Source organism: Macaca thibetana, chromosome 12, assembly GCF_024542745.1.
Source record: "Macaca thibetana thibetana isolate TM-01 chromosome 12, ASM2454274v1, whole genome shotgun sequence".
NCBI lineage: Eukaryota > Metazoa > Chordata > Mammalia > Primates > Cercopithecidae > Macaca > Macaca thibetana.
The window spans coordinates 116,933,323-116,956,070 of record NC_065589.1 but is presented as its reverse complement, the minus strand read 5'-3'; the positions used below and the strand labels follow the sequence as shown (position 1 = coordinate 116,956,070).

At 45.1% G+C, this 22,748-nt stretch overlaps 2 protein-coding genes across 3 annotated transcripts in view; both read left to right on the top strand.

The window, feature by feature from the left end:
• The window catches only part of C12H2orf76 (chromosome 12 C2orf76 homolog), a 447,011-nt gene that overhangs the window by 196,970 nt on the left and 227,293 nt on the right, over positions 1 to 22,748 (top strand). The gene's annotated exons all lie outside the window — the stretch shown is intronic.
• The window catches only part of SCTR (secretin receptor), an 82,198-nt gene continuing 69,672 nt past the window's right edge, over positions 10,223 to 22,748 (top strand). The window contains exon 1 of one of the 2 annotated variants that reach the window (XM_050752713.1): positions 10,223 to 10,554. In XM_050752713.1, coding sequence (XP_050608670.1) covers positions 10,483 to 10,554 — 72 coding nt within the window. In that variant the 5' untranslated portion in view covers positions 10,223 to 10,482. The remainder of the gene's footprint in view (positions 10,555 to 22,748) is intronic. The other variant, XM_050752712.1, reaches the window with a different exon arrangement.

The window sequence follows — 22,748 nt, the reverse complement described above, 5'->3', positions numbered from 1 at the left end:
TCTCATAATAAAATATTAAAAAGGATTTTTTAAAAGAGCTCAATAATAAAAAGTTTATGTAATTAAAACTGGTATTTAGGCTGCATATGTATACATACATATTGTTTAAAGGCTTCTGTTCTCTCTCTGTAGAAACTTCTTAGTTGACTGAATTCTTTTCTTCTTAAATCCCTGTTAACTCTATGTACTGCCCATGTCTGTTTTTCTATTTACTTCTGTCTGTCCCTCCCTCTTGCCACCTTTGATGCCACATGAGGGGACACAAAACAGTTTCTAATAGCTTGAGGTTCCTGAAGGAAAACAGAAAAGGTGACATAGACTCCTCTTTTTGGAAGGAATCTCTGTTTTATCTCATGAAACTTCATATGTTATAAATGGACAAATTTCTCTCAAGCCTAAAGCACTACTCTCTTTTACATTAAACTCCTTTATCTCTTTGGTTTTAAAATACATGCATGTGTGCATGTGTATGTTACATGTTGTGTCTACATACATGTATATGTCTATACATATGTTTATATATTATCTACACATGATACCAAATTAACTTAAAGATGAGTGAGCACTCATAAATTAAATAACTAGCACAAATACTTTTCAAGTTCATGTGACTGTAGTAACCTGTGGTAAATAGAGTTTTCAAATTTTTGGTAAAATAAAATAAAAATATCTTTACAATTTAATTTAGACATTCTTTGCCTGGGTGTATTGGTCAGACAGGTTTAGACTAGAAATGTGGAGGTCTCTGAGACTAGAGACCTTCAACTTGGAGATCATAAAACTGCTGCTTCTATGATATTTTTGATACTTGCTAAATTTCTTGGTGAGCTTATTAAAGCATGAAAGTGTGGTTTTTTGTTGAAGGGAAAGTAATTTTATCTAATTAGAGCACTTTAAAAGTTGTTTTCAGTTGAAGGAAAAATGATAGATAAAACTATAGACTATAGTTTGTTCTAACCATTAACCTTTGTTTTTCTTTTGTTTCCATAGAAATTCCTGTGAGGTTTCATCCACATAACATGACCACTTTGCTAGCCAAGCCTCCTCTTCTCTCCCTCTTACATCCTGTCTTGCCACTATCATCTGATTTACCACCAAAACCTGGTTTTGGCTATGTTCTGAGTCCCCACTCTTTCTGTAACCTCAAGATGATATATAAGCCTCTGTACTCTCTTGGGGAGTAGGCAATCACTCTGTGGTTCTCTGTAAATATGTTAATAAATTTTGCATGCCTTTCTGCAATTAACTTGTACTTTGTGAGTTGATTGTTCAGTGAACTTCCAGAGGGCTACTCAGGCCTTGGATTCCCTTAACTGTGGCTTCCAGAAGAGCAGAGCTTTGGTCCTACTAGCTGTGCCTAACTGTAGGGGTCAAGGGAAATTTTCCCTTTTGCCCTTTGAAGGTAAACTTTTAAGTAAACTTTTGACTACTGAGCTCTTTTAAAAAATTCCTTTTAAATATTTTATTATCAGATTTTAGCTGGGACACACAGCTGATATTTGTGACTTTTGGACTTTTTTTGTTTTAAACAAAAGTTACCTTTTAAGTGACTTACCAAAGCCAGTAAGCTGTAATGAAGGTTATGACTTAACCAAGGACACATAAGGGGAGACAGCTCAAAAAAAAAAAAAAGGAAAGTTTTGTTAGTACAACCCACATTTTTGTCTGGCCTTATTTTCTAGGGTCTCAGCTGAGTGTCTATGGGCAAAGGTCCCAAATCCATGTGTCCCCTTATAGACAGAAGACAGAAGATCAAAAGCAGCTCCTGGTAAACCCAGGGGATTGAAAAAAACATCTAGCAGAGATATGATAAACCTTTTGGAAAGTTTATAATAGAAACCCAGGCAAAAATGTCTAAATTAATATCTGAAGGCATTTCTATTTTATTTTACCAACAGTATTGAAACTCTTTATTTGCTGAAGATTATTAAAGTCATGTGGACTTGAAAAGCATTTGAGCTTATTTACTTATGAGTACTCATTTATTTATAAGTAAATTTGATACTCATGTAGACAGTCTATGGACAGACATATACACATACATGTAAAGATACAGATAGACACAAAATCTTTATAGTATTGATTTTATAATTTTGGCCACAAGACAAGTAAAATTCACCAGTTTAAAAGGATGGCTGGATTCAAACTATGCCTTTGTAAATGGAACAAGTTAAAGGTTATTTGTCCCACATGGTCCAAGCACTCACTGAATTTTAGAGAAAGCAAGGTAGCAATTTACATTCCAAACACACACACACAAAAAAACACACACAGAGAGAATTTAAGCTTTTCAAGGAGTTTGGGTGTGTTAGAGGAAGGTTAAAAATGGATGTCAAAGTAATACAAAATCATAGGAATTTACCATAGAATTTTATAAAGAGATCAAGTTTATTTAGATAGGTAGCTTTTAATCTAGTGTCTGTTTTCCAGCTGGACCACTGGGATCAGGGTGGAGCCCATTAAGAAACAGGACCAATGAAGCATTTACAGTTTTTAGCACCTAATGATTTAAATATGTGCAAAGCAGGCACAACTGAAGGCAGAACATTTAGACCCTTAAAGATCGAGGATCTCACTTTTATATTGATTTCCAGGTCCCCAAAAGGAGGGAAGCACATGCAACACTTTCAGAGTGCACTTTGCTACAAAACATTATAAGTGTTTAAACTATGCATTTCTTATCTAAACACAAAGAAATGAGTAGCCTCCTGTAGTAATAACCATTTACTATAAACGAGTGCTCTCGGCCACCTCCAGAACTGCAGCTGTTGCCAGTCATCACACACACCAAGGTCAAGTTCTCTCTCACACTACAAAGCAATCTCTGGTATCCCCAAAAGCCAAAGAGATCAGGTAACACAACACAAAAGAGAGTAGAGTTTTGGACATGAGAAAAATCTGTTTACAACTCTTTAGACTCTACAGGAAGACAGAAGACCACCAAAAGGGGGCAGTGGTACTTTTCCTGTGTTCCTTAAAGTGTTAGATGTCAACCCTAAATTCTTTCTGACATCATTAGATGTCAACCCTAGATTCTTCCTGTGGTACTGAAGGCAGCAAAGAGCAAGAAAGAATAGGGAGGAGTAGAAGCAAATAAAAGAACAATCCTTAAGAAGGGAAGTAAACACAAGGACCAAGCACATAATTTCGGTCCACTGGAAAAAAAAATCCAAAAAACAAGATCCAAAGAGAAAAAGCAAATTTTTTTTTTCTGCTGTGTGTGTGTGTGTGTGTGTGTGTGTGTGTGTGTGTGTGTGTGTGTTTTTAACAGTTTGGCCATAGAGCTCCTTTTATAAAAATTCCTTTCAAATCTCTTATGATTAGATTTTAGCCAGGACAAAAGGCTGATATTTCTGACTTTTGAATCTTTTTTTCCCAAAGACACCCTCCCAAGTGGCAAAGCAATATCGCTAAAAGTCAAAAGTCGTGCAAACATCAAACCAAAAGGAACTGGTTCCCCGACCAGGATTGAACATCGGCCATAGCAGGGACAGCTCCAGATTCCAGATCCTTGCTCCTAGACCACAGGATGGAGTGCTTTTATTTACTTCGTTTCCTTTTTCTTTTAGCAAATCTTCCAGATGATACAAAGCAGGTAGTTTGAGCATTTAAAGGATTGTTTTAATTTTTAATTTGATTAATTTATTGATTTTTAGATGGAGTTTCACTCTTGTTGTCCAGGATGGAGTGCAATGACATGATCTCGGCTCACTGCAACCTCTGCCTCCTGGGTTCAAGCAATTCTCCTGCCTCAGCTTCCCAAGTAGCTGGGATTACGGGCATGTGCCACCCGCGTGGCCAATTTTGTATTTTTAGTAGAGATGGGGTTTCTCCATGTTTTGGTCAGGCTAGTCTTGAACTCCTGACCTCAGGTGATCCACCCGCCTGGACCTCCCAAAGTGCTGGGATTACAGGCGTGAGCCACCATGCCTGGCCGCATTTAAAGGATTTTTAACTTGTTTCAGATCTGATCTTGCATAGCACATTCCCTGGATATTAGCATTTCAACATCAATGTCAGTGATTACTTCTGGTGCAGGGAAGATTCATTGGAACCTCATTTTTATAAGCTCAACACTTTTATTTTCATCCATTTCCCCCTTTAAAAGACTATTAATCTTTTAATTACCTGTTTTATTACCCTAAGCAATTGTCAGCTAGGCAACAAAGTTGTGTTTTGGAGACTCATCTTGTTCATTGAGTGGTCTTTTTAATTGGGCACAGAACGGTTCAGAACCAGATGCGGTTCATAGTGACTCTGGAACTGCCACAGTAGGAATTTCAGGGAAGGGCTCAAAGACCTGGGGAACTTCTTCAGGTGTTGATGATGGACATCTTTGGTTTGCCTCCTGAATGAAAGGCAATTTTTCTCAGAATTTGTTTTAGAAGGCTTTTGGGTGCCACTGGGGGCAAGTCCCCCATTTAAGTTGTCTGGTTCTACAGACCGTTTTTTCCGATTGTGTGTGCAAATAAATTACTTTAGGTATTTCAAGAGATTCCCCCTCCACTTTTTCTTGTGGTCACAGTTGCTTATGACCATCCTGGATTAGGCGGGTCCCCTTTCCTAGACATCCACAAGACAGTGCCCCATGAGTGTTGTACACAAAGCCAGCTGCTGGTTAACTCAAAGGAGTTGGTCACAAATGCAAAATCAAACCCGAATTTCAAAAACAGGGAAGCAGCTACAATGTTTAAAGTATGCTAGGTAAAGCAAGACTGTAGGCGCCTAATGCCAATCCTTTGACCCAAACCTCCGCTGTGAGACAGAGGCAGAAAAACTTTGACCCCAGTCCTGAGACAGAGGCAGAAAAAAAGCAATTCTCTGCAGTGCTCTTCACCTAAACCTCCTGTCCAAAGACAGACGGAAGCCCTCACTCTTAAAGGAAAGAGAGGGTCTGAAAAACAGCCCCCAAGAAGTCTAATCACCAACCAAAGAGTAGGAGGTCTGAATGTAGGAGAACATCTGAAACAACCAGTGGGGCTTCTGAAGAGGGAATGTTTGTGCTGGTACCAAGTACTGCTTTCGGAGAGAGACACCAGCTGGTCTGGGGGAGTCACGCTGAATCCTGCCGACATATGCCAGATATGTCAACCTAAAAGGAAGAAGCTGACGCAAAGTTAATACGAGTAGAGCATTTATTTGGGCCAAGCTTGAGGACTGCAATCCAGGAGCGCAGAATCAAATTGCTCTGAATTAGCATTACAGGTGAATTTTTAAAGGCAGAAAAGAGGGACAGGGAATGGGCTGATGCAAAGTTGTTTGTTAGGAATTCTCATTGGTTTAACATTGATTAGTTAAACATTGATTAGGAATAACATTGATTAGTGTTTGGTTATACATGGTAAGCTATAGTGTATGGGTTATAGTGTCCAGTGTGGCATTATTAGGTTAATTTGTAGCTATTTGTGGTAATAGCAAGTGATTTCAAGAGATTAATACATAGGCCGGGCGTGGTGGCGCACACCTGTAATCCCAGCACTTTGGGAGGCCAAGGTGGGAGGATTACTCGAGGCCAGGAATTCGAGAGCATCCTGGTCAACATGGTGAAACCCCATCACTACTAAAAATATGAAAATTAGCCAAGTGTGGTGGCACATACCTGTAATCCCTGCTACTTAGGAGGCTGAGGCAAGATAAGTGCTTGAACCTGGGAGAAGGAGGTTGCAGTGAGCTGAGATGGCACCACTGCACTTCAGCCTGGCCGACAGAGACAGACTTTATCTCAAAAAACAAAAAAAGAAAGAAAGAAAAGAAAAAAGATAAAGATAAATACATAGGTCAAAGTGGGGAGGAAGAAGTGAATATGGTCTCATTTTAATGTCTTTCTGGGCCTGATGATTAAAAGGATTTGCATTCCTCAAATAACAGTTTTCTCAATACCATCTTGAGGTTACAGAAAGAATGGGGGGCTTAGATTGCGGCAATACAGGTTATGGAGTGGGGTACAAGGGTCATTCTGTTGAGGGGCAACATGACTTCTAAGAAGAAGGAATGGATGGGGAACAGAGATTAACTGGTAAATAGCTTCCTTTGGAATTGAATGAGTCTGAGACACAAACATCTTGTAAAAGGGTCTCTTCAGGTGTGGTTACATTCTTGGTCTTCTTTTCTGCAATAGATGATGAGACACCAGGGAGGAGAAGAAAAACAATGGTTCTTGGTGGGCCCTGACTTTAGGCAGATGAAGGAACTTGAGGGAAAAACTTCATCCTATGCTTTGGAAGAGACAGGGGTTAGCAGGGTGGGGGCGGGGGTGTAGAGGGGAAGGTCAGAGAGACCTGAAGCCTTCTTCAGTTCAGCATGTCCAAACGCCATATTTTGGGGTAAGAGTTTCTGAGCCCCAACAGCTCCTACAGGTGACCCCTCTCCCAAGAACAACTCTTTCCAGCTTTTAGAAGCACTGCTTTCGCTCTTTGTCCCTTGTTAAAGAAAAAGTTACTCCGACACTTGCTAAAATGGTAAGGATGATTTCCTTCAAGACTATAGCAACATGAGCTTTGCAGTGAGGAGGAGCAATCGCTCTACTCCAAATACAACCAGGATAAGTGAGGATTTACAGCCAAGGAGCACGGTAAGGGTCAGTGGATGGAAAATTACTAAGAGGAGATATCAAGGCTGGCAGGATTCTTGTAAACCTTCTAAATAGGATTCTTGCTAAAGGCAGACCAAGGGCTTAAATATCAAAGGTAGAGAATGAGGAACCGAAGCAGATATCAAAAGTGATGAGATATCAAGAGTGGAGTAGGAGTTCTTCCTAAACTTACTTCACAGGATCCTTACCGAGACTGGGCTAGGGAAACTGGAAACAGGATGGGGAGCCAAGGTCGAGGCTTAGTTGGGAAGAGGGCTAGAGGAGCCTGACTAAACTTTAGTCAAGGAGAGTCTTCATCACCCTTCAGACCTCCTGTTGCTGATCCCTCCACCTCACCATCCCTTGCTGGTTCCTGCCTACGCCCTGCACATAGTCCTTTCATTAAACTCCCTTTGATTAAACCATTTGAGCAACAGTTTCTCCTTCTCCTGCCAGGCCCCTGCCTGCTGGCCCCTACCTACCTCACAGAGCTCTTTTAATTAATAAGAAGATGTGCACAAAAGAGCTTGTCAAGCCCTAAGTGTAAGGAGACCATCTCCATGTTGGAGAGGAATCCTAGTACTGTGTAAAGAGCTGTAGGCACCAAGGAAAAACTTCTCCTTTGCCCTCTGAAATTCCACTGAAAATCAACTGAAAAAAAGGGCAGATTCATAGGAAAAAAGGCATGCAAATTTCAAAATGTGCACAGGAGTCTTTCAAAATACAAGAACTCAAAGAAATGGCCAGGGGGCGGACACTTTCATATACCATCTTGAAGTTACAGGAAGAATGGGGGCTTATGGTGTGTGGCAAAATAGGTTGGGGGGTGATGGAGAAGAGGAGGCCTGGCTGGTAAAGCTGGGCTTGTTATGCAGATGAAACCTCACAGGTAGCAGGCCTGAGAGAGGACAAATGGTGCGTGTGTGTGTGTGTCTTTCAGACCGTTAAGGTGTCTAACTCTCAGTTAACCTTTCTTAGATCTGGACACGGGGAGGTTCCACAAAGACAGCCTGGCTGCATCAGTGCAGAGTTCTGTCTCCAGATGCAATCTCCCCAATAAAAGACAGCTTTGCAGGGCTGCTTCTGTTTGGAGGCCCTCCGAACAGTCATCTCAAAGTATGTCAAATAAGTATATTTTGGGGCAAAATATTTGGTTTCCTTCACGACACAGGCTTGGGCTCAGTCCTGGATTCAAATCCTGGCTCCTCCCCTTATTAGCTGTGCTGATAGAGGCAAGCATTTATCTTTCCTAAGCCTCAAGTTCCCATCTCTTATATGGTCTTGGAGGACTGGATATGATAACACACCCGAGCTTCCTAACAGACTCCCCAGCATACGATAGGTGGTAAATATATGGTTAGTTTCCCTACCTCTTCCCTTCTACCCCTATTGTGAAACTGTTGTTTCAGGCAGGTTTTAAGGACCTTTCAAGGGGCACTTCAATCCCTTTTCTCAACTCTCCGAGAGGCAGAGCTTCCCGTTTAAGCAAGAATGGCTTGCTACAGGCCAGAAATTTATTGAATTGCCCAGAACTAATGTTGTTTTGCTTTTTCATCAGATATCATGAGGCTCTGGTATAAAGCACGGATCGCATTTTTGTGTTGTTTTCTTTTTATTTATTTCAACCCCAAACAGCCATACACAGCATTGTTACAGAAAATATTCAAACAACACAGAAGTCTCTATAGTAAAAACTGCAAATCCTTACCTCACGCCCTTTGCGATGGACATTTAGGATGCTGAGGTTCAAGGAGCCTAGGAAATAACATTTTTCTTTCCAGCCTGAATCTTGAACCAATTGAGAACCCCCCCCCCCCCCCCCCCCCCCCCCCCCCCCCCCCCCCCCCCCCCCCTCCCCCCCCCCCCCCCCCCTTATAAGATCAAGACAGATGGGGCCAAATACCACTTTATAAAGTCAGTATTGCGAAATGTGGTTTGTACTTGTGGGCAAGCGGTTTCCTAACTAAACCCCAGAATTAGAGAGACCACTACCCTGTCACTGGTGGTACTGGACCAGTTCCAGTAGAGCCTCGACCACCAATCACAGCCTGGCCCAGGGAAATCCAGTTACAGGTTCTCTGTAGCGGGGCACACTGTGAAAGGAAGGAGAGAGGAGGGGACCGAACTCATGCCAGTTCCTTATTCTGAATGCATCAGTCATGTAAACTGGTCTCACCTGTGTATACATGCATGCATGCATGCATGCGTCTGGGTGCGCGTGACAGAGAGGGATACAGACAGAGAGAGGGTGAGGGGGTAGAAACAAGTCAGGAGCATTATAGTAATGACTGCTGCCCATGAGAAAGAAAGAAATAAGGGTGGTTCCCTCTCCCCATATATCATCTCATTTCCTGCCACTGTCACAGTGCTTCCGCAAACGTCCTTGCACATTTCATTAGGCCCTTGGGTGAGTATTTATGTAGAAAGAGTTTCTAGAAGGAAGTTGGTGATTATGTATACTTTAGGTTTGATGTGTACTGAGCATTGATTTTGGACCTAGAAGCTGAATGGATTTTCCTCCCTTTTATTTCTTCTGGGATTTACCAGCCTTGATTTATTAACAGTCTCTTCTGGTAGGGAAGGCTGCTAAGGACAAGAGCACATTGTTACTTTACTAGCTGCATGGCCGTCTGAGTAGAGGCCAGTTACAGAGAGTCAGGTCAGCCATGGAAGGGTAGATCCAGGCTTTCCTGTCTGAGCCTCTGAGTTGCAGTACCCAGACATGTAATGAAACCTCCTCCACCTTCAATGCCCTCCTCTGTCAAATGGGCATCATATCACCTAGGGGTTTGAGGGAGAATTAAATGAGCTGATGTACTTCAAGTGCCTGGGAGAAAGACAAAGAAAGGGGGAGAGAGAAGAGGGAAGGGAGTAGGCACCAGTGCAGACAAAGAAAACTTGAGTTTACAAGACCCATCTAGGGCTGGACTCAGTGGCTCATGCCTATAATCCCAGCACTTTGGGAGGCCGAGGTAAGAGGATCTCTTGAGCCCAAGAGTTCAAGACCAGCCTGAGCAACATGGTGAAACCCTCTTTTTTATGTGACAGTAAAAAAAGGCCATCTGGGGCGCCTTGTACTCCAGGATAGGGAGCACCCTTGGAGTGGGCTACTGGGACTATCTGCCTGAGGCTTAAATAGCTTCCCAGGCGGTTCATCCTCAGGACAGTCCCCAGATGCCTGAGTGTACCACAGATCTTCCTTGGTCATCATGAAAGGAGGAGCTCATCGGAGTGAAACTTCATGGAATGGGAGCTAATGACTTCAATAATTAAGAAAAAAATACAGAAAATCGGAAATAAAGTGCAAGTAGCTGTCCGGGGAGAATAGATGCAATGGGCCTTGACTGTGTCACAACTTTCAGTCTGAGAGTGGGTATTCTCAGATGTGTTGTTAGGGCTGAGAAAGCCGAGGCTTACAAAGGTGACCTAAGTTGCCCACCGACCCCCTAGCGAGCTTGCGCCTTCGGTCCGTGGACTCCAGAAACAGTGCTCTTTCTGGACCTGGGGTAGTGCGGGATTGCCGCGTGGAAGACTAAGCCAGCGTGCCCTCTCCTGGCCTCCTCCAGCTTGGGCCCAGACTGCAGGAGCCTACTCCGGCCCCCGCGCCCTCCCTCTGCCTCCTCCCCTGCTGGCCTCCGCGCCGGCCCCCAGCCAGTCCCCCGCCGGGTGGAGGAAGCGCGCCGGAGCCGCCGCGTCCTAATCAATGGGCTGGGCGGCTGAGCGCGCGCGGCCACCTGGTCCGAGGAGGAGCAGTCCCCGGGCCCGCCGCAGGTCGGGTGGCTCAGCCATGGCTCCACTGGGCGCAGCGGCCGGCCGGAGCCCGGGATCCTGCGCGGGGCGCTGAGCTCCCGAGTGGGCAAAGGGCACGGGCGGGTGGACGTCGGGGCGCCCTCGGGGAACGTGCGGGCACGATGCGTCCCCACCTGTCGCCGCCGCTGCAGCAGCTACTACTGCGGGTGCTGCTCGTCTGCGCCGCGCACTCGGTGAGTACTGCCCCCTTCTGAAGGCTAGGGGACCCAGGGAGCGACAGTCTCGCCGCTTCTCCGGCCTTGGCAGGATGCAGGTGGAGGGGACTAGCAGATCTTCCGCTGAGGAATGGGGACTCTTCCCTGTCAATCCTCCCAACATTAATCTCTCCCAGCTCTTCTCCGCAGGGACCCCTTCCCAAAGAAAAACCTTGTGCGCGCCAGGGGAAGGCAGCTCCAAGATGAATCCCCGTGCCCCCCACCCACCCCTTCCTCTAGCCTGGCTTCTGAGACCCTCCTAGACGGAAATTCTGGAGCCGCCCCGGGCAGTGCCTATTGTGTCCTGGGCGCTTTGCCTCCAATCTTTCCTTGAAACCTCTCAATCACCCTTCGAGGCTGCTATTACCATCCTCACTTTATAGACAAGGAAAGGAAATGAGAGGGGGAATAACAATTCTTGCTCCAAGTCAGAAGAAGAGGATTGCAACCCACATCAGTATCAGTCTGCCCCCAAACCTTGACATTTTCACACTCACGGACTGCAGATGGGAAAACCTGAAGGGAGCTCCTGCAAGAGCTTCCGGGTCTGCGATGGGACCGTCTGCCACTCTCCCCACACCCTCTCGTGTGGGACGCGGCTCCCTAATGTCTGCGTGTCTGGTGACTGCTGGGTGCTGCTGTTCCCCAAAGCCAGGTCCTGGCAAGGGGCTGGAGGAGGAAAATACTACTACTAATAATAATAGCGGCAGGATGGGTGGTTTGTTTTTCTTTCCTACAGAAATTCCTGGGAGTCTCCGGCCTCTCGGAGCTCTGGGATCTGTGATAAAGAGAGTGGCCCCACCCAGACCAGCAGAAAGGAAGGAATGGGGAGGGAGTGGGGGTTAGAGGTGGGGGCCAGATTCCAGAATCATCCCTTCCCACTAGCATTCCAAACTGGTCCCCAAGGTGTCTGTTCCAAGAAGCTCCTAGGGAAAGTGCTTGGGGACCCAGTTGAGTCTCTGATCTCTGTCCTGGGCAAGTCTCCTGGTGTCCAACCTCCTTGTCTTCCCGTAGTCCCCTCCGGTTGGATTATAAGGAAAATCAATGCTCCCAATGTTGACACTCAGGAGATGCTCATTTTTCTGGTAGCCCCAAGACTTTCAGCAGCAGTAGTTGGGATGAGTGCAATTTGGAGCTTGCTTGGAACTCCCTTTCCACGGTGGAGCCTCCTCTCTTCAGGGGCAGTGCTGGCCTTGGAAGATGCTAGAGCAACAGCATGCACTCATGAGTTTCGACTCCCAGTTTGGAGAAATGCCAACTGGGATACTGGGGACAGTGTCAAGCCAGGTAGAGCCTGGAGGTGTGTTATTCCGTGGCTAGGGGTAGGAGAGGCAATAGCTCCTTCCTTGGGACCCTCCCAGCCTCCTTCTTAAGTATTTGCAGTGACTCTGAGACTGTCATAACTGGTACCTCAAGTGCAGGACTGAGGTTCAGTCTGCATTCTTGTCTCAAGAAAATTCCTGGATTATCACGGGAATAAGTGGAAGGGGAAAATGAGAGGCTTCCCTTGGTTTAAGTCTTCAGTGTACCTTGGAAGGATGCTTCATTAGGCTCTGGCCCCAATCCCTTATTTTAAAAATGAGCACACTGAGACCCTCAGAGAGAAGGGAGCTGCCCGACATCAGCAAGTTAGTAGCAGAGCCAGGACTAGCAGCTCTGCTAGCCCCACACACCCCACTTAACCCACTAAGGTTAGCACCCAGGTCTCTTGATTCCCAACCATCCAGGGCTCTGTCTGTTATGCCCCTTCTTTTTCCTTTTTTTCCTTTTTTTCTTTTTCTTTCTTTCTTTTTTTCTTTCTTTCTTTCTTTTTTCTTTTTTCTTTTTTTTTTTTTTTTTTTTTGAGACGGAATTCATTCTTGTTGCCCAGGCTGGACTGCGATGGCGCGATCTCAGCTCACTGCAACCTCCGCATCCCAGGTTCAAGCGAGTCTCCTGCCTCAGTCTCCTGAGTAGCTGGGATTACAGGCATACACCACCATGCCTAGCTAGTTTTTTGTATTTTTAGTAGAGATGGGGTTTCTCCATGTTGGTCAGACTGGTCTCAAACTCCTGGCCTCAGGTGATCCGCCTGCCTCTGCCTCCCAAAGTGCTGGCATTAGAGGCATGAGCCATGGCACATTACTGTCTTACATAATCATAAGATGGTTTTCTGTGTATAAGTTGTGGCCCTCGGATTACTTTATGGCTTCTGTAGACCTTATATCTCACACTTCTTGGCTGAGAACTCCTGTAATAAATAGGAGTGAAACTGACCTACTTTGGTTGGAATATTTCCCAGCCTCTGGAGCCCTGCTTTCCTTCTGTTTGACTCTGGGTGGTCAGACATTTGATTCTGAAATCTAAGTGTGTTCAAATAATTTTTTATTCATTAGAAGCTCCCCCTCGAGGGGAATTATAGGCATCTTCCTAATGGAGGGAGGTCACTGAGGGCAAATTGCTTATTACCACTCTCCCTCTACTCCATATAGGGAGGCGTCAGAAGTGACCCTTGTAAGTGGAACCCAAAAAGTGGTGATGGCCAAATAGGGCAGTTTTCTGAGGCCTCCCATAAGAAATACTGAGCACACCCCCGCTCTGCGGCCCCACCCCCATGCATCTCATGAGAACTTTTTACCTGGAACATCACTGTAATTATTTACTAACACATCTGTCCCCCAAACCCTAATACACACACTTTAAACTTGAGCATGGATGGAGCCTCATCTTGTTCATCTTCTATCCCTAGAGTCTGTCACCAGTGTAAGAGGGAGCTCAGTGAGTGTGTGTTGAATGAATGCGTGGATGACTGAATGAAATGATGATGATCCAGCAACAAATAACGAAGAATCATTTCTTGAAAGGACTCTTTACTTGCTAAATTGTACAGAAATGTGTCGGGCCGTAGAAAAAGAGTCACTCAAGGTAGCGCTTTTTAATCCATGGCATTTGGCAAACCGCCCATTTGTTAACCTTAGTGAGTTAAGTGAGGTGTGTGGGGCTGGTTTTTCCTTCAAGCGGAGTTTCTTAACACTATTGACATTTGGAGCCAGATAATTCTCTATTGTGAGAACTGTCCTTGCATTGTACAATGTCTAGCAGCATCATGGACCGCTACCCTGTAGGAGCTCATGATCTCTCTAAAACCGTAACAACAGAAAATGTATCTGTAGACACTGCCGAATTTTTCTGGGGATAGGGAGGGCAAAATTGCCCCTGCTTGAGAACCACTGCCTTAAAGGTTGTCATGTTTCAGGTCAGATATAAGATAGGACTAACAATAGGTATTCATTTCACATTGGGTTTGGGGCAGTGGGGTTGGTGATAGGGCATCTGAGTCAGAGAATGGAAACAGGTGTGCCTGATGAAAACCAGTCTCCAAACTGGACAAAGGACTTCTGCAGAGAATGGGTTCCTTGATCTATTCCACCCTCCCTTCCCTTCTTTCCCCCTCCTGTCTCCATCCCTCCTCAGTTGATGGCTAAGAAGTATAACAATTCCAAGTACGGGATCTGGCACATGGAAGCCTTCGGTACATGGTGGTCACTGCCTGTCCTGTCATGCATCTGGACCCAGAGGCTGACAAGCCCTGTGGCTGCACAGTGAGCAGAACCTTAGAAAGGCCTGCAAGCATTGCCTGCAGAGCTGGTAATTGCCCTGTTACCCGGGCTGCAGTGCAATGGTGCAATTATGGCTCACTGCAGCCTTTAACTTCCTGACTCAAGTGATCTTCCCACCTCAGCCTCCCAAGTAGCTGGAACTACAGACACCTGCCACCATCCCCGTCTAATTATTTTTTTTTTTGAGAGATGGGTCTCACCATGTCTCCCAGGTTGGTCCTGAACTCCCGGGCTCAAGTGATCCTCCTGCCTTAGACTCCCAAACTGTTGGTATTATAGGTATGAGCCACCATGCCCAGCCTGGGAGCTGATTATTGATGACTTTTCAGAGGAGGGTCAATGGGGATTTTTTTTTGTGTACCTGGAAAAACACTTTCTAGTTTTCTGAAGAAGTATTTGCGGATTTCTTTTTAAATGTTTGTTATCCCTGAAGTTAATAAGTGAAGGATGATGATGATGATGATGAAGGCTCTTTTAATTGACTCTTATTTTCCACCAGAGAGTCTGCTGAGTCCCTCCTAACACTAACACTCACATCAACAGTTAATAGCCCCATGGTGCAAATGAGGAAACGGATGCTTGGAGAGACGTGAGGCCATTTGCTTAACACCACCTAGCTGGACATGGTGACATGAGACCTTAAACCTAAACCTGAAAGAAGAAACCAAAACCTTTGTTTTCTTTTCTTTTTTCTTTTTCTTTTCTTTTCTTTTCTTTTCTTTCTTTCTTTCTTTTTTTTTTAGAGACAGAGTCTCACTCTGTCACCCAGGCTGGAGTGCAGTGGCGAGATCTTGGCTCACTGCAACCTCCATCTCCCAGGTTGAAGCGATTCTCCTGCCTCAGCCTCCTGAGTAGCTGGGACTACAGGCGTGCGCCACAATATCTGGCTAATTTTTGTATTTTTTAGTAGAGATAGGGTTTCACTATATTAGTCACGCTGGTCTTGAACTCCTGACCTCTTGATCCTCCCGCCTTGGCCTCCCAAAGTGCTGGGATTACAGGTGTGAGCTGCCGCAGAGCTTCTTAACCAGCACATGCATCTGCTCCAAAAGAGAGGCCTGCTCCGGGTTTCTGGTGCCCAAGGGGCTGTCATAAAATTCCCAAACTTCAAAATAGCATTAATTTTTCATTTAAACTAATCAATTTGTGAAACATAAAAAAAAAACTGAGTTACACACAGCGTTTATTGAGGGGCCCAGAAATGATCATGGGGTCATAAACTCCAACAGGAGGAGGCATCATTTCCCAAACTCTTTAGGGGAGTCCACCTAGGCGGGGCACGGTGGCCCACACCTGCAATCTCAGCACTTTGGCAGGCCGAGGCAAGTGGATCACCTGAGGTCAGGAGTTTGAGACCAGCCTGACCAACATGGAGAAACCCCGTCTCTACTAAAAATACAAAAAAATTAGCCAGGCATGGTGGCACATGCCTGTAATCCCAGCTACTCAGGAGGCTGAGGCAGGAGAATCGCTTGAACCCAGGAGGCAGAGGTTGCAGTGAGCGGAGATCGTGCCACTGTACTCCAGCATAGGCAGGAAGAGCAAAACTCCATCTCAAAAAAAAAAAAAAAAAAAAAAAGAAAAGAAAAAAAGGCAACAGAAAAAGAGGAGTCCACCTGCTTTGGCATTATCACCCTTTGGAGTTCCCGCAGAGCTTCCCACCCTCACCCTGTCCTCATGATCCCCATCCAGGTTGGGAGGGCCCCAGATTTCCTACCATGCCAAGGGAGGACATAGCCCCTCTTCCTGGTACCCCCTTGTTGAAAGCCTAGATTTAATATCTGGGATTCGAGCTCCACCACCAGAACAGCCTCTTGCAGTGAGCCCCAGTTTGGTCCCTGCATCCCTGCTCTTAGCAAGCTGTGGGTTCTCACCACTGACCTTCACTCAGGCTTCGGGACAACCTCCTGCTCAAGGTAAAACCACAATACTCAGATGCTATCTACTTGCTTACATTACAAACAGAAGGCTTCTCAGCATTCCTGTGGACTCCTGGGGCCCACCCAGCCTCTACATGGTGTGTCTGTTCCAAGGATGGCATTTGGAGAGGGCCATCCCTGGTTTATCATGTCCCAGAGTCTTAGCCCACTGTGCTGCAGGCTCCTGAGGTTCCCAGAGTCATCTCCAGATCCCACCATGTTCCACCCTACTTCCCTCACCAGAGGCTCTCAGGCGTGCTCCTGATGGCCACGTGTCTTTCAAATTTCTCACCTCCCGCCTCCCTCTCATGTTCAACAGATGGGTTGCCTTCCATTTCCCAAGAGTTGAGACTACCTGGATGAACTTCTAACCAACATCTTGCCCTTGCAGATGTGTCGAAATTGTACCCTCTGTTCCCTTCCTTCCTGTCTGTCTTAGTCAGCTGTGTTATCGTAACAAAACACCATAGACTTGGGGGCTTAAACTAAAGAAATTGATCTTGCGGTTCTGGAGTTTGGAAGTGTGAGATCAAGATCCTGCAGGGTTTGGTCTCTGGTGGGGGCCCTCTTCCTGGCTTGCACACGGTCACTTTGTCCTCATGTGGCATTGCCAATGAGTGTGTGGATGCAGGGGAGGGGAAGGCCCTTTCTGGTGTTTCTTCTTGTAAGGACACCAATCCTATAGGATCAGGACCTATTACTACAATGCCATTTAACCTTAATTATCTCCTTATAGGCCCTACCTCCAAATACAGCCACCCTGGGGGTAGGGCTTCAACATGTGAATTTAGTGGGGACACATTTAGTCCATAACAGCATCCAAGTGGAAGAGAGGCTGTCCCCCAGACGACGGCCTGTCCATACTCCTATCCCTACCGACTTCCTTCCCAAGAGGACACAATGACAGCCATCTCACCCAACCTTCACCCTCTTCCTCTCCACTGACTTTTCTCATCAGCTGGTTCACTTTCCCGTCTATCCAGCCCAGGCAGTTAACAGCTCTCTGCTGTCTGCCCCCTGGTGGCCAGTTTCCTGTAAGACGCGTCCACCTTCATCGCCTCCACTTCCACTCACTCTCACACTGCAACCTGGCTCCCACGCTCCAACCACAGAAACGAGCCTCACCAGGGGCCTTTGATCTGCCACATTCACTGGATTCGTTTTTATAATCTTTTTTAAAAAATAAAAATTGTAGACTAAGCACGGTGGTTCACTCCTGTAATCCTAGCACTTTGGGAGGCTGAGGCAGGTGGATGGCTTGAGCCCAGGAGTTCAAGACCAGCCTGGGCAACATAGGAGGCCCTGTATTTACAAAAAATTTTTAAAATTAGCTGGGTGTGGTGGTGTGTGCCTGTCGTCCCAGCTGCTCAGGAGGTTGAGGCGGGAGGAACACTTGAGCCCAGGAAGTAGAGGCTGCAATGAGCCATGATTGTGCCACTGCACTCCAGCCTGGGTGAAAGAGTGAGACCCTGTCTCAAAAACAAAAACAAAAACAAAAAACAACAACAACAAAAAACAGTATTTAAAGTGTACGACATGATATTTTGAAATACACAATGAAATGATTACTATAGTCAAGCAAATTAACATATGTTTCTTCTACTCTTTTGGTAAAATTCCAGTGTATGATACAGTATTATTATTATTGTTATTAGTTTTGAGACAGAATTTCGCTCTTTTTGCCCAGCCCAGAGTGCAATGGTGCGATCGATCTCTGCTCACTGCAACCTCTGCCTCCCGGATTCAAGAGGTTCAAGTGATCCTCCCGCCTCAGCCTACCGAGTAGCTGGGATTAGAGGCATGCACCACCATGCCTGGCTAATTGTGTATTTTTAGTGGGGACAGGGCTTCCCATCCCATTGGCCAGGCGAGTCTTGAACTCCTGACCTCAGGTGACCCACCCGCCTCAGCCTCCCAAAGTGCTGGGATTATAGGCGTGAGCCACCACACCAAGCCCGATACAGTATTATTAACTATAGTCCTCATGCTGTACATTAGATCTCTAGACTTATTCATCCTGGTGTAACTTCAACTTCATACCCTTTGACCTGTATCTCTCCATTCTCAACCCCTCCCAGGCCCTGGCAACCATCATTCGACTCCCTGCTGCTTCATATTCAACTTTGTTATATTCCACATATAAGTGAGATCATGCAGTATTTTCCTTTCTGTGACCGGCTTATTTCACTTAGCACCATGTCTTTCAAGTTTATTCATGTTGTCACTAATGATAGGATCTCCTTTTTTAAAGCTGACTGGCATTCCATTGTATATATGCAGCATGTTTCTTTATCCATTCATCTGTTGATAGACACGTACGTTGCTCCCACATCTTGGCCATGGTGAATAGTGCTGCAGTGAGCATGGGGGTGCAGGTACCCCTACGAGGTGCTGATTTCATTTCCTTTGGGTTTACGACCAGAAGTCTGATTCCTGAATCATATGTTAGTTCTATTTTGAATGTTTTGAGGAACCTCCATACTGTCTTCCATATGGCTAAGCCAGTTTACGTTTCTTCTAATAGTATGTAAGAGTCCCCTTTTTCTCCACATCATTGTTAGCACTTTTCTCACTCCTCATGAGCCACCCTAACAGGTGTGAGATGATGGCTCATTGTGGCTTTGATTTGCATTTCCTTCATGACTGGTGATGCTGAGCAGCTTTTAATTTATCTGTTGGCCATTTGTATGCACTAGATACTTTCCAGTCCTGATGCTACCGGGGGTGATCCATGCAATTTTTGAGAGAGAAGGGATACCATAAATAGTTACACTGAGACACTAGGAAATACCCAACGTATCTTAGAGGCATGCAGTACTGGGCACCTCGTTCCCTTCCATCTTTCCAGCAACATGGCTCAGTCCAACGTGGTTCTGAGTCTGACGGCCTCAGAACCAGGGAAGCTGATGGTGGAACTCAGTCAGAAGCCAGAGTCCTGGGAACCATGGGGGGACCACGGGTGCAAGTTCTGAAATCCAAGGCTGGAGAACCTGGGGTTCGGATGTTCAAGGACAGGAGAAGGGTGTCCCAGTTCCAGGAGAGAGAGAGAGAGAGAGAGAATTTACCTTTCTCTGCCTTTTTTGTTGTATTCAGGGCCCAGCCGATTGGATGGTGCCTGCCCACATTGAAGGCAGATTTTCCCTACTCAGTCTACCAACTCCTGAGCCAATCTCCTCCAGAAACACCCAGATATAGTGTTTTACCAAGTAAGCAGTTAGCCCTTAATCTAGTCAAGTTGACACTGAAAATTAACCATTTCAAAGACAATCCTCACTTCTTGCTTAAATGGTAGAGCCATCTCATAGGGGTTCTTTACTACTACTCTGACCTCATCCTCCTTCCTTCTCAAAATGGCAGACTTGGCAATGCGACTCCCATTTACAATTCCTCACAGCACTCACCACAGAGACCATCCTGGCCAACATGGTGAAATCCCGTCTCTACTAAAAATACAAAATTTAGCTGGGCGTGGGTTATCTGGCCATTGACTTCTTTGGCCCTTGTTGGAGACCACGAGCTTCAAGGACAGAATCTATGTCCCATTCACCTTCATGTCACCAGTGATGGGCAGACTGCTGAGCATATAGTAGGTGCCCAATAAATGTTTGCTAAAATTTTGAGTTTTGAACAGGTTATACAATGATGACTTTCCTGTTCTTATTTCTCATTGTATAAACTAGACTACTACTTCCCTTTCCACTCTTGAAGCGATTTCTTCCCAGTCTCTGGTTGTTAGGCAAGTAATTATAAAGTATGAGAAGAGAAATGATGTTGAGTCTCTTTACCTTATTCAGATTTTTTTTTTCTTTTTTGAGACGGAGTCTAGCTCTGTTGCCTGGCTGGAGTGCAGTGGCATGATCTCGGCTTACTGCAACCTCCACCTCCCAGGTTCAAGCGATTCTCCTGCCTCAGCCTCCTAAGTAGCTGGGATTACAGGCACGTGCCGCCACGCCCAGCTGATTTTTGTATTTTTAGTAGAGACGGGGTTTCACCATGTTGGCCAGGATGGTCTCTGTCTCCTGACCTCGTGATCCACCCACCTCGGCCTCCCAAAGTGTTGGAATTACAGGAGTGAGCCACCGTGCCCAGCCCTTATTCAGAATTTAAAAGATTTCTATTATATATCCTGCCATATTTTACCATCTCAGACTTAAGAGCCCAAAATTAAACTCCAAAATAGCTAACAGAACCCCCTTGATACCTTTTCTCTCTTATTGGTTCGGCTTTGTTATTCTTTCTCTCTGCAGACTGGATTTTTCTGTTGCTTTCTACGGGATAGAATATGGCTGCTCCATGGCCTCCAAGTTTGCATGCTTTGGGAATGGGAGAGGTTGGCTTTCTCCCCATGCCAACACCAAATACCCAAGGAAGGCAGATTGTCCCACGCCTAGTTAGGTCTCCTTTGGTCTAATCAGTGGGATAGGATCACACAGCATAAACCACTCAGCCTAGGCATGAAAGGGTTCTTCCCAGGAAGAAGTGTTGGCTCAGAGGCTTCGCAGACACCTCAAAACATGTCTACCATCTGGAAAAATACCCCAGAGAAAGAGATGGTGGACGTTCATCACAGAATCATCAAGCAAGAGGTGAACTTTTACACCACAGTGGGACCAACATGACTATGTGTTGAGTGAAACAAAGGGTGATACTCCCTGCAGAGACGCTATTAGACGTGCAAAGACTCACATAGTTTACAACTTAAGCACCTCTTCTTTAAAAAATTACCATAGTTATATGTAGCAAAACCAAAACTCAATGTAAAATATGGGATACCAAAAAGTGGAATTTACCCAGGAAAGCAATGGATGGGCACCAGTTCCACGGTTCTGCAAAAGACCCTAGAAAAGATTCAGTTCAGCAAATCAAAGGGCTCCTTGAAGAACACCCCAGAGAAGATAATAGGCAACGTCACACAAAGCTGCTCTCTTCAGAACCTTGAAGTACAACTCTGACGTGTAATTAACGAGGTGAAGGCCTGTGAGTTTTGTGATGAACAAGAAAAAAGAAAGTGGATTTAAAATTCTAGGAAGAGACAAAGTTATACAAAGCATTTGTGGTCTAAATATTTTAAAAGCCAAACTTCGACGTGATTTTAGCAGTATTTCCAAAACTCCATGTAATGATGGCTGAGACTCAGGCTCTGAAACCAAAGAGGAAAGAATATGTAATGTAGGTTTTTGTTTAGTTAATAAAAAAAAATAAAATAATATAGAAAAGTACCATTTAGTGATTTTTCTCTGACAGTCTCTTATTAAATTTATGAGGAATTTTTTTTTTTAATATGCTTAGGGCTTTCAGTATAAGATGACAGATTGACCACATGTGTTTATCTGCTCTGCCTCTGGAAACACTTTTAAAATGACAGTAAAGGAATAGAAAAGGGATAAACCCATACAAAGAGAACAAAACAAGAGACAGAGATGAGGCAGAAATTTCCAGAAATCTTTGGAAAATGAAAAGTGGATGAAGTGATAGCTGTATGGAAAAAAATAACCTCAATGCCTGTAGCGGGCAGAAGAGAAACTGTCAAGTCACCCTGTGGCACCCTGGAAAGGCCCCAGACCCTGAGGAGAGTCCACCCATAGACCCCAGCAGTGGGCTCCCTCTTGGCCTGGTTATGTTACAGTGAAGGCCAGCAGGCAAGAAGCTGTTTAGGTCCACAGTGGTTCCAGGGACCGTGTTACTGTCTCAAGCTTAGATTGGACATTGAGGAGGGCCTCCAATATGGAAGCAAACAGCCATGAGAAAGGTGCCTTGAGGAAACAGATCATGCAGACAAGAGGAGACAAGACATACAACTAATATTTGGAAATCCTTTGTGAAAAGGATGCCTGAGCCACAAAACCAGAAAAGGATGCTATGGAAAAGGAATCATCTGAGAATAAGAAACGATTCTTGGAAGTTAAATGTATGAAACAAAACACTCATAAAAAACTCTACAGATAATGTCAAGGAAATCTTCTATCAAGAAAATCACAAAGGCTGGGCGCGGTGGCTCACACCTGTAATCCCAGCACTTTGGGAGGCTGAGGAGGGTTGATCACCTGATGTCAGGAGTTGGAGACCAGTCTGACCAACATGGTGAAACCCCGTCTCTACTGAAAATACAAAAATTAGCTGGGTTTGGTGGCATGCACCTGTAATCCCAGCTACTCGGGAAGCTGAGGCAAGAGAATCAGTTGAGCCTGGGAGGCAGAGGATGTAGTGAGCTGAGATTGTGCCACGGCACTCCAGCCTGGGAAACAGAGTGGGACTCCATCTCAAAAAAAAAAAAAAAAAAAAAAAAAAGATCACAAAGACAAAGTGGTAGAATAGTAGAGAAGGATGAAAAGATCGGAGGATCAGTGCACCTCGTCGAATACTCTGCTAATAGAAATTCCAGACAGACAGCATGCATATGAAGGGAGGAAATAATAAATTAAAAACATAATTTTTTTAAATTCCCAGAAATGAACACAAGTCTTCAGATTGAAATGCCCAATGAGTATCCAATCAATAAATTTAAAATGACCCATTTCCTCAAGGAATTTCAAAATACCTAAAAACAAAGAAAAATCTTACATATTTCTAGGGCCAAAACAAAAAAGTTGCATTCAAAAGATTTAGAATCAGAATTGGATTTCTTATTAACAATACAGGAAGAGGAGAAATGTCT